This window comes from Nematolebias whitei, chromosome 5 (assembly GCF_014905685.2).
Source record: "Nematolebias whitei isolate Nwh7 chromosome 5, NemWhi1, whole genome shotgun sequence".
Lineage (NCBI taxonomy): Eukaryota > Metazoa > Chordata > Actinopteri > Cyprinodontiformes > Rivulidae > Nematolebias > Nematolebias whitei.
This window is the reverse complement of record NC_056502.1, coordinates 45384477-45396326: the sequence shown is the minus strand read 5'-3', so window position 1 is coordinate 45396326 and position 11850 is coordinate 45384477. Positions and strand designations below refer to the sequence as shown.

Below are 11850 nucleotides of genomic sequence, written 5' to 3'. Positions count from 1 at the left end.
ATGTGTGTGCCTCTGTGAGAAACTGACATGTGTGACGTAGGTCTGCTGACGGAAAACAGCTGATATCACTCAACCGGTTCACGTGAGTTGCACTGCTGCCACCTGTCTGTACAAACTGCTCAACAGCAGCAGGTGTCCAGATAAAGCAGGATTAAAGCGGTTTGGGTGCATAATGGAGTGTTGTTTCTCACAGTTCAGAAATTGACAATCTAGAATAAATCTCATCTTTCCAGTTCATTGGGACCAGGAAGTGATGAGAGAGGGACCTTGCGTTTTCCTCTCCTTCTGAGACTCTAGAAATTACATTTAAAACAGAATTTCCTGAGCTTCTGCGAGAGGGGACGAGATCTGTTAATAAATGACAGAAAAAACGTCACGAGTTCCTCCACACAGGGGTTTGAGCTGAACTGCAGCGTGAATCCTCGGATAAAAACTGTTCGCCCATCCGTCTGGAGCGCGCGCTCATCGCCACCCGTTTATAAGTTATAAAGCGGGCACGCATTTATGCTGTGAAACTCACATGCATGCTGATGTGAGCTGGAGCGCGCTGAGTGAGAAAGAAAAAAAAAACACGCGCGTCCCCGAGCATGCAAAACGTTGTGTGTTGCTGATGCTGCGGGAAGCAGCTCATCTGTGTTGTGCTCACGTTGTGTGCAGCTGCTCCGTGTAAACGTTCGGGAAGCGGGTGCACGTATGAGCCGACGTGCCCTGAAGGGTCGTGTGTGCGCGTCCTCATTCATGCGACGCCTTAAGCCAGGATTGCCGCGGGGGCGCGCATTGACACTGGTGCGGTCAGGAAGCAGCGCGCGGCATCGGTGGAGCGAGGTTACCACTGGCTCAGTCTACAGAAACACGTTCATTGTTGGCTGCAAATCATGTGAACATTTGAGTGATTCCACGAGCTGCAATATTAATTCAGGAAACCTTCTTCGAGGATGTATGAGCCGAGCCGCTGTGAAGCTTGTGAAGCTGCTGACGCTGCGGGAGCGCGCGTTGGCACTGGTGCGGTCAGGAAGCAGCGTGCGGCATCGGTGGAGCGAGGTTACCACTGGCTCGGTCTGCAGAAACACGTTCATTCTTGGCTGCGAGTCACGTGAACTTTTGAGGGATTCCACGAGCTACAGTATTAATTCAGAAAACCTTCTTCGAAGATGCCGGAGCTGAGCCGCTGTGAGGCTTGTGAAGCTGCTGATGCCATGGGAACACGCGTTTGACACCAATGCGATGAAAAAAACGTGTGTCGCTCCTGCCGAGAGCGAGATACGTTGCTGAGCTCGTACCATGGTCTCACGTTAACATTGACGTGAACGGCGGGCGCTGAGAGCTGCGTGCGCGCTTTCATGCCATGGGAGCACGTATCGGCACCGCTGACAGTGAATGAAAAACAACCTTAAAAAGGCTCATTCGTGATGAGTGTGTGTGATGGGGCCGCTTGTCAGATAAACCATGCTGACAGCCTGGCTAAAGGACACTTCATCATAAAATGATGTTATTTTACATCGTGTCATCAACACACCTCCAGTAACCGGACACCTGGTTACCTTCCCTTGAGCTTTGTTTGTTGTCCTAGAGGGCCCCCTGTTGGCGAAGTCCGGGAAAAAAATGAACTTCCGGATGCTGGGGATGTCTGACGGGAGGGGCTGGCGTAGCAGAGCTGGGGAGGCGTTGTGCAGCCATGGAGCATCTTGAAATGATCTCTCGCTGATGAAAAGAGGACCTCCAACAAAGCTCCTGCAGGTCTCCTGAGAGGAAGGTGGAGTGATGAGCCAGGAGAATCTCTGGGACCTCGTTCTCTGGCTGCGATGTGGGGCGGCAGACAGCAAAAGAGGCGCACCGGTTGAGAATGACGTCAGCTGCCCTGTAGACGGAGCTTACTGCAGGGGCCGACAGCGTCGTTAGCAAGCAGCTGCTACGAGAGCGGAGCGAGCCGAAGGACAGAGGGCCACCGTCTCTTCCCACCTCTGAACATGTACGCCAACAGCGTGACGTGTTGTTCACTGTGGCCATGTGGAACACATGCTGGTGAGCTCAGTTAGAGAGCGGTGTCACCGTCTCGGTTATGCTAACCGGAGGCACGGGACGCTGGTCCACTTCGACATCTTGCTTCAATGAAGCCTCCATCAGGCTCGGCTCCAGGGGGCACGGAGGGACTTTCCGCTCAGTGAACCCCTGCTCTGGAGATGGGTGCGGACTGTGGAGATCGGCCCCCCAATCTACCAGGAAAGAACCCGTCTGTGGCCTCGCCCGTAGGACGTCCTGTTGGGAACACGAGGCCATATGGATCAAGATGGTGAGCCGGAATGGAACCCAGTAAACAACCTTCCTGCCAGATCATCCGAACTGGCGGGAAAGGCGTGGGACGTAAAAAAGGGTCCCTTCATGTCAGCCGCCTCCTGGGTTACGCCGGGCAACCCCTGAGGGCGCCGTCGGCCGGGAGCAGTGTGATCGCTGATGCAAAACGAGGTGGGGGAATGAGCAGCGGGGGGCTGCAGCTGAGCACCGCCTGTCCCGGAGGAACCATCCGATTCGCTCCAAGGGTCGGCGATAAGAGGAAAATTACAAGATGGCGTTGTCCAGCGTGTAGTGACCTGTCACTGAGAAATATTCCTCGGCGCTTACCTTGAAATAAGACTGCTCGTCAGCTTCTCCTCGGGGAGGAGAACTCACCGGACGACCGGAGGTCGACTGCCGGGCCAAGCATTCTTAACAAAGGTTGGTCATCTACACAACTTTCCTTCTTCGTTCTTCTGACAGTGCTATTAGCTCGCTGAAGAAAAAATGGGAGCCGATTTCCCGCTCTTAATGTAATTTATATGGACCGGGTGGGGCCCACACAGCAAGTGGGCGTGGACTAAATTTTTCAGTGTAATGCTCCGCGTAACGGGATAAACCCACTAAGCGACAGCTCTTAAAGGGCGAAGCCTATACGAAATAGAACCAAACCTTGACCCCTCAGTCATGTCCAACTTCCGGCCTGTCTCCAAACTCCCATTTGTTTCTAAAGTACTGGAGAAAATAGTTGAGTCCCAGTTGAAGTGCTTCCTGGAGGATCGCGCCATCTTAGAGCTTTTCCAATCTGGCTTTAAACCTCTCCACAGCACTGAAACTGCCTTGCTGAAGGTCTTTAATGACATTTTCAGATTCACAGATACCTGTGATTCTTTGCTGCTTGTCCTGTTGGACCTCACAGCCGCCTTTGACACCATCGACCATGAGATCCTCATTGCTAGGTTGGAGCAGTGGGTGGGCGTCACAGGATCAGCCCTCAATTGGTTCAGATCTTACCTCGCTGACAGATCCTTTTGTGTCTCCATCAAGGATTTTAGTTCTGCAGAGGCAGAGCTTAAGTGGGGGGTTCCACAGGGGTCCATCCTGGGTCCCCTCATATTTTCTTTATACCTGCTGCCGCTTGGTGCTGTAATGGACTAGGCCTCCGACCAAAACCTGCCTCTGAGGACCTTCATGGGACAGGAACTGTTATTTCATTGATTTGAATCCAGAAATACAAATTAGCTCATCCAGAGACTGTCTAATTGTATCCTGAAGTAATCAATTGAAAGAACACTCTTCTTTTATATTTTCATTACTATTTTACAATATCTTGATAAATCAAAGTGTGTTTAGTTCATACCATTTTTAAATGTTGAAGTGAACCACTCATTTTAAATCAAATGTGAAACAGTATTAATGATTTTTTAATCCTCATTTAAATTAGAAATCAAGTTAAATGTCTATTTTACAAAGTAATTATGCATTTTGATCTTCTGTCTGAAATGAGAAGGAGTGATGGCGGTCAAAAGTAAGAGACAGTCAAAAACAAGTTGTTAGAACGGGCTGTCGTGATTTTAAAACTCTCAGACAGTAAATAAGAAACTGGCACCTGCAGTGTTTCTCACTTTGCCAAAACATTTCTCTGTCTGTTCCTAAAACATTCTTGCTGTTTTCTTGACTTGTAAAAACCCTCTGACATCACTAGAACCACACCCCTGTTGGTTGCTTCAACCAATCAGGACTTACTAAAGTGACCAGAAGCAGAACTCTTTAAAACTCGACACTTCCTGGAACTATAGTCTTCTGAGGTTCTGTGGAGTAATTCTGGAGTGAAGTTCTGTTCTTCAGCTCTAGCTGTTCTGGAGTTCTGGAGTTTTTCCACAGCTGAGTAGAACTTCGGACTCAGTTTTCCAGTCTGATGGAGTCATCCATCTCTGCTGTGGTCACGGCGCCTCGCTGTGACTATCACCAGGCGAATGCCCTACAACTTCTGAGAAAGTTTGTTCTGTTGAACGGAGTATCTCACGACTTCTGCCGAGTCGCAGCCGCCCTGAGGAGACGCTGAACGGCAGCGTGCCAGGGACCTCTTGACCATAGCGGACCCATCCTCTGCCAAGGTAAAGAGTCGTCACCAGCTTCACGCGAAGTGTACCGCGGGCGAACTGCGTTTGAAAGGAGCTTGTTGTTCTGGTCTACAGACATACATCTTCCTCCACATCTCCCTTTAAACTCCTCCATTTTTCCCATCTTTAAACTTCTATCCATCCATCCATCCATTATCTTTACCCGCTTATTCCATTTTGGGTCACGGGGGTCACTGGTGCCCATGTCCAGCAATCACTGTGCGAGGGGCGGGGTACACCCTGGACGGGTCGCAAGTCCATCACAGGGCCACATAGAGACAAACGAGACAAACAAACATTCACTCTCTCACTCACACCTAGGGACAATTTAGAGTTACCAATCAGCCTAACATGCATGTTTTTGGACTGTGGGAGGAAACCGGAGTACCCGGAGAAAACCCACGCATGCACAGAGAGAACATGCAAACTCCACCCAGAAACGCCCCTGGACCGGGGTTTGAACCAAGGACCTGCTCGCTGAGAGGCAGCAGCTCTTAAACTTCTATCTTGCCAGTAATTAATCCAGATGCCTTCAGAAATGTCTGTTGTTTTTATTAAGTAAAACGTGCCAAGTTTTATTAATCAGAACCAGATCAGTCTAATCAAATGTACAATGTTTTGATGTTAAATTTTGATTCTGTTAATAAATGACCACATTTATTTTGATGGGTGAAAGAAAATTAACGTCTCATGTCACTGATTAAACCATCTACGCACAGTTACTTCCGTCACATGGCTGTAATTAGCTCAAAAAAGAGAGAACTCGTTATTTGAAATATAATTGTAGTGAAGCTGCGAAGCTAACCTAGCCCTTAGAACACTACAGTGCTATTTTCCGGAAACACAACATGCCCTTCCACTTCTATGCCGATGACTGTCAAATTTACTTCCCCCTAAGACAGAATGGTACATGCTCTATTCAACCGCTGCTCAACTGCCTGGCTGACACCAGGGACTGGATGGCTTTAAATTTCTTGAGTTTCAATGAAAAGAAGTCTGAAGTCATGTTGTTCCCTCCCAACGACACGATCACAAACCACTGTATCGACCTCTCCACTCTAACCCTGTCAGAAAAACAAAGAGTCACTAATCTGGGTGTGATAATGGACCCTTCCCTGAAGCTTAACAATCATGTAAACATGTTTGTTAAATCATGTTTCTTCCAACTGAGGCGGCTGTCTATACTGAAGCCCATATTTTCCAAAAATAACCTGGAGACAGTAATACATGCATTCATTACATCTAGGCTTGATTACTGCAATTTGCTCCTGTTTCGTCAGAGCTCCATTGCACGACTACAACTGGTCCAGAATGTAGCAGCCCGATTTTTAACCAGTACAGGCAAAAGAGAGCACATTACACCAGTTTTGGCCTCACTGCACTGGTTACCGGTTCACTTTCGAATCCAGTTCAAAATACTCATGTATGTCTACAAATCACTGAACAGTTTCGCCCCCCCCATCTCTCTGATTTGCTACAACCGTATGTCCCACCACACTCCCTGAAGTCAGCGGACCAGTTGCTCCTCACAGTTCCAGGAACTCGTCTTAAGCGCAGAGGTGACGGGGCCTTCTCTGTAGCAGGACCAAGACTCTGGAACGAGTTACCTCTGCTTGTCAGACAGGCCCCCTCCCTCTCGGTTTTCAAGTCCCGTTTAAAAACTCACTACTATTCAGTAGCTTTCAACACCAGATGATCTGTGTTTTGATCCTGTACGCTCCACACTGGTTTGTCGTTATTATCTGCATCGTTTTTATATCTATATTCTGATTTATCTCATTTTGTATTTTGCTTTGTGTGTTACCTGTTGTTTTGTCTGTACAGCACTTTGGTTGGCTTTGTAGCTGTTTTAAGTGCTTTATAAATAAAGTGGTATGGTATGGATAAGGTAACATCAGCTCTCTAATATCTTCTACTTTTTTTATTCTTTTTCATGTGTCCTTTGTGTAAAGAAGGTAGTGTTCAACTATTTTCTTTTATTTCCTTCTTTTAAATAAAGATCTTTAATGCTTCCATCCATCCATTATCTTTACCGGTTTATTCCATTTTTTGGGTCACGGGGGCCGCTGGTGCCCAAGTTCACCAATCACTGTGTGAGGGGCGGGGTACACCCTGGACGGGTCGCAAGTCCATCACAGGGCCAAATACAGATGAACGAGACAAACAACCATTCACTTTCTCAGAACTGAGAGTTAGCAACATAATTTTTGTCTCAAGTAGACTCTCCTGGTACAACCATCAACATCAACGAGGACCCTCACCAGTATGCATACCGTAAGAACAGATCAACAGAAGATGCCATCTCCTCTGTTGTCCACACTGCGCTCAACCACCTGGAGCAGAAGAACTCTTACGTCTGTATGCTCTTTGTGGACTTCACATCCGCCTTCAACACCATGATCCCCCAAACCCTGATGGACAAACTATTCACACTAGGACTAAGCTCCTCCATTTGCAACTGGGTACTATACTTCTTAACAGACCACATTTAGTGAGGATCCACAACTTCTCCTCCTCCACCATAACCCTCAGCACTGGCTCTCCTCAAGGATGTGTGTTGATCCTTCTCCTGTTTACTTTGCTCACGTATGATTGAGCAGCTACCCATCCAGGCTGTCACATTGTAAAGTTTGCAGATGATACAGCGGTGGTGGGATGCATCACAAACAATAATGAGTCCAGCTACAGGCAAGAGGTGGAACACCTGGAGAGCAGGTGCAAAGAGAACAACCTTCACATCAATGTGATGAAGACAAAGGAGATGATTGTGGACTTCAGAAGGAACAAAAACACCTACACCCCCCTGAACATAAGATGATCTATGGTAGAAGTGGTCTCCAGCTACAAGTACTTGGGTGTACACATGAATGACAACCTCAGCTGGAGCAACAACAACACCAGCCTGATCAAGAAAGCTCATCAGAGACTCTACTTCCTCAGATGGCTGAGAAGAGCTGGTCTGGGAAGCTCAGTCCTCACCTCCTTCTACAGGTGTGCAGTGGAGAGCATCCTGTGCTCCAGCATCAACGTGTGGCATGGAGGCTGTACAGCTGCAGAAAGAAAAGCTTTGCAGAGAGTGGTGAAGGCTGCACAGAAGTCTGTCAGAGTCAGTCTCCCCACCATCACAGACATCTACACCTCTAGATGCAGGAAGAGGGCCACCTGCATCATGAAGGACCCCACTCACCCAGCACACACACTTTTTTTCCCCACTCCCCTCAGGAAGGAGGTTGAGGAGCATTAAGTGTAGAACCACTAGACAGAGGAACAGCTTCTACCCTGAGGCTGTTAGATTCATGAATCTCTAACCAGAATAATCACTGTGAAAAAAAATCACATCATGTTGCTGCTGATCTGTTTCATGTTGATGTGTTCATGCATGCTCATCTGCTCACACAGACTCATGTTCATATTTGTGCTGATGTTCGACGTAATGTTTTTATGTTATGAGTGCTTAGTGTATATTTAGTTGATGTTTTTCTTAGTTCATATTTTAGATGTTATCATTGTTTTTCTTTTACATTTTATTGTTGGATGTAACTGGGACCCTGTGTACATAATTTTGCTCCACTGCATGTATCACATGAGGTGCGATTGACAATAAAGAAACTCTGGCTCTGACTGACTCTGTCTTCCATTTTAGGTTAGATGTAAAGGTTGGCCTTTTGCAGCCCAAAAGCAAAGCACAGCGAATGAGCAGTACCTGTCTGCTGACAGTGTATGATGTCCAGAGGGGCATGGAGAGAGCTTCACTGTAGCCACTGATGTAGTCACTGTGGTGCAGGATGGTGTATTTGGTAGGATAAAGAACAGCAGGTCGACCAAACGGTAGATTCCTGCTGTCTGAGAGACAAAGACACGGAGGAACAGAGCACAGAGAGGCAGCAATGAAGAAACGTTTGTTTAAATTCAATTCAAACTTAGTAAATTTGACCTGTACGAGTGGAAATCACAAAAATAGCAGTTTGACTGAGGCAAATACCAGGGACTGTGAGCAAGTCTTCACTTCAACATGATCTATTCTGGTACTTAATTCAGTTCCAATAAAACACTCATGACTTTCTCTAGTTTAAATAAAAGAAAATCAATCCTGTATATCATAGTATATACTGGTATTTATTATAATAATTCAAGCCAGCAAAAAAACCCTAACGACTCATCACTAATGTTTTCATGGACATCACATCAAACTGACCATCATTTGCTTGCCTCAATCGCTGGTTTAGCTCCTCCACTTTGTTCTGTAAGAGACAGAGCCAGAGTGACTCCAGGTTATAGCCTCGTACAAGGGTCACTTTCAAACCTCTCTGGCCTCTATTTTTTACACGAAACTGCAAAAAGATTGGAGATTGAAACAACCACTTGCCAGAGATCTACATGAAAATCACAAACACAGCAGACATCAAATCAAACAGCACAGGACAGAGCTGGGTCAAAATCACTTTATTCTACCTGTCTGGCATCAAATCAAACTAAATCTTTCCTGTTTTACATGAGGGAGGATTCACACAATTATTTATTTTACTTAATTTTTATAATTTTATATCTTATATTTACTTTATTTTCTCTTTATATCATGATACTCTCACCTCTGTCTATGGACAGAATTTCTTGGTGCAGCTGGGGAGGGGGGGGGTCCTGTTTGTTGGCTTCAGGATTCCTTCTCTGATCTTTGCAGATGATGTATTCATGTTGGCGTCATCATGCCGTGTTTTTAAAAAAATGTTCCATACAAAAACAACTGGACTTTATTTGTAACAGAAGACGTTTCGCTCCTCATCCGAGGAGGTTTCTCAATTCAAAGAGCAGTGAGTGAGAGAGTCAGGTTATAAGGCTGACTGAGATAAGACACACACACATATGTAGATTGGCAATTCACACCTAAACACCTTAACAGTAAGAGTCTTTTGTTACTCTAATTCACAGACGAGGCCCCTCTGTTCCCATCAGGTGTGAAAACCGGCTGGGAATCTGTCTTAAAGTTGCATTATATGTTTTAGAAAGTGGAAATCTGAGGCCTCCTCCTCTGTTAAGAGACGGCTTTTCTCTTTTTACATAAATTGCTTCCTTCACCCCCCTCTCAAACCAGCTGTGTTCTCGGTCCAAAATGTGCACACTTTGGTCCTCAAAAGAGTGCCCCTTCTCTGTGAGGTGGAGGTGAACAGCAGAATCTTGTCCTGAGGAAGTAGCTCTCCTGTGTTGAGCCATGCATCTGTGAAGAGGCTGTTTAGTTTCTCCAATGTAGAGGTCTGGACAGTCCTCGCTACACTGGACCGCATGCACTAAACCACTCTGTTTGTGTATGGGTGTTTTGTCTTTAGGATGGACCAGCCTCTGTCTGAGAGTCCTGTTGGGTTTGAAATGTATTGGGATTGTAGTGAACCTGATCTGACCCTGATCTGACCCTGATGACCTCAAATCTATCAGATGGACAGGGACTGTTATTTTCATTGATCTGAATACAGTCTGAGCCATCTGGTGACTTTCTTTCTTGAATTAATCAAGCAGAAAAGACAATTCTCTATAATCATTACTGCTTTACAAATGTTTGATAATCAAATTGTGTTAGTTCCATTCAATGCTTACAGGTTGGAAAGAACTACTCATTTTTATTTTACATAAGCAGTAAGTAATGATTTTTATTCCTCATTCAAAGAAGAAATCAGGTTAATATGCATTTCTTGATTCTCTGTCTGAAATGAGCCAAGTAATGTAAGTATGTTAAAGGTCGGTTTTCGGTCAACTAAAATGTTTACTGAGAAGAAATGTCATGTTTTACTATTTGAGAAGATACAACAGCGTGAGACTCCACGAAGTCTGGTCGTCTGCAATAATCTTTTCTGTATGTTGAAAACAATCCTTGACTTATGATAACATCTTACATCATACACCACACCTCTATTCCTGGTCCATCGACCAATCAAAAGCTCTCAAATGAACCGGAAGTCGACCCATTTTAAATGTGGCAACTTCCCAGTTCATGTGAGAATTCAAGAAGCTGGAGAGCCTGAGGAGATGAAGAACTAGAGAGTTGCTGACAATTAAGAGTCTGAGAAGTTCTGAAGAATGAAAGGAGTTCATGGTTCTTGGGTGCAAATGCATTCAGGATGATCCAGAGACGTTTTGGGATTATAATTTCTGTTTGAAAACCACGTACGACTCTCTGAGGGTTTGGTAGTTCTCACGGAGACGCTGAAAAGAGTCAGAAAGGAACCTACGCCGACGCTGAGTTCATCATCAAGGTAGATGGTTCTATTTTCGACCAAGTGTACCGTGGGCAAGCTGATATCTGATGGAGCGTGCAATTTCTGGTCAAACAGATTAATTCCCTCACATATTTCTCTGTAAGATAAATCTCCATTTCATCTTAAAACTCTCCTCTTTCTCATAAAATCAGTACAGATATTTTAGAAATATCTGAAGCAAAGTCCTCGTTCACCGCCGAGTGATCGATGTCCCTTTTCTGTGAAACTTGTCTGTTATTATTTTCATATTTTGCCAAATTAATGTAAATGTTTGATGTTAAACTTTGATTCTGAAAATAAATGACCGCATTCATTTTGATGGGTCAAAGATAAATAACGTCTCTCGTTACATTTCTGTTAAATTCAATGCACGACATTACACAGCCAGAAAGATGAGGAACTCGTGAAAAAGTATGCATATATATCTCATATATTGTCATACTACAACTAGTGGCACGTACCTACGTGACTACTACAGGATCTTGTGTTTGTTGAAAATCCTTCTGAATTTCTCTGATACTCTAGCAACATAAGGGATGACAACGTTTTTCCATCTGTTGTTTTCCTTTTTCTGTTTATTAGTTTGTTTTGTAGATTTCCTCGCTGACTTGACAAAAGCCCAGTTAGGATATCTACATGTTTGGAGAGCTTCTGGGATGTGTTTCTTTTCCTTTTCTTTCCCTTCTGTCTTTGTGGGGACGCGTTCGGCCCGATGTTGTAAAGTTCTGATGACAGAGAGTTTGTGTTCCAGTGGATGGTGGGAATCAAACAGAAGATACTGGTCTGTGTGAGTTGGTTTTCTGTAAACTTCGATAACAACATCAAGTTCACCAGAGAGGATGCAAACGACAACAAGTTGCCTTTTTTGGACTATTTGGTTCAGATGGAAAGAGAGGACAGCCTCAACATTGAAGTTTACAGAAAACCAACCCACAACAAATCAAAACAGACGGAAAAAAACACAATATCCCAGTACATTTCAAACCCAGCAGGACTCTCAGACAGAGGCTGGTCCACCCTAAAGACAAAACACCCATACACAAACAGAGTGGTGTAGTGTATGCTGTCCAGTGCAGCGAGGACTGTCCAGACCTCTACAGTGGAGAAACTAAACAGCCTCTTCACAGACGCATGGCTCAACACAGGAGAGCTCTTCCTCAGTACAAGATTCTGCTGTTCACCTCCACCTCACAGAGAAGGAACACTCTTTT

General features: G+C 45.2%; 1 protein-coding gene across 1 annotated transcript in view; it reads right to left on the bottom strand.

Annotated features, from left to right (window-relative positions):
* LOC119410418 (ectonucleotide pyrophosphatase/phosphodiesterase family member 2) overlaps window positions 1-11850 on the bottom strand; it is a 303683-nt gene that overhangs the window by 73681 nt on the left and 218152 nt on the right. The window contains exons 9-10 of the mRNA XM_037677330.1: window positions 8590-8635; window positions 8098-8237 (exon numbers count right to left, since the gene is read on the bottom strand). Coding sequence (XP_037533258.1) covers window positions 8098-8237; window positions 8590-8635 — 186 coding nt within the window. The remainder of the gene's footprint in view (window positions 1-8097; window positions 8238-8589; window positions 8636-11850) is intronic.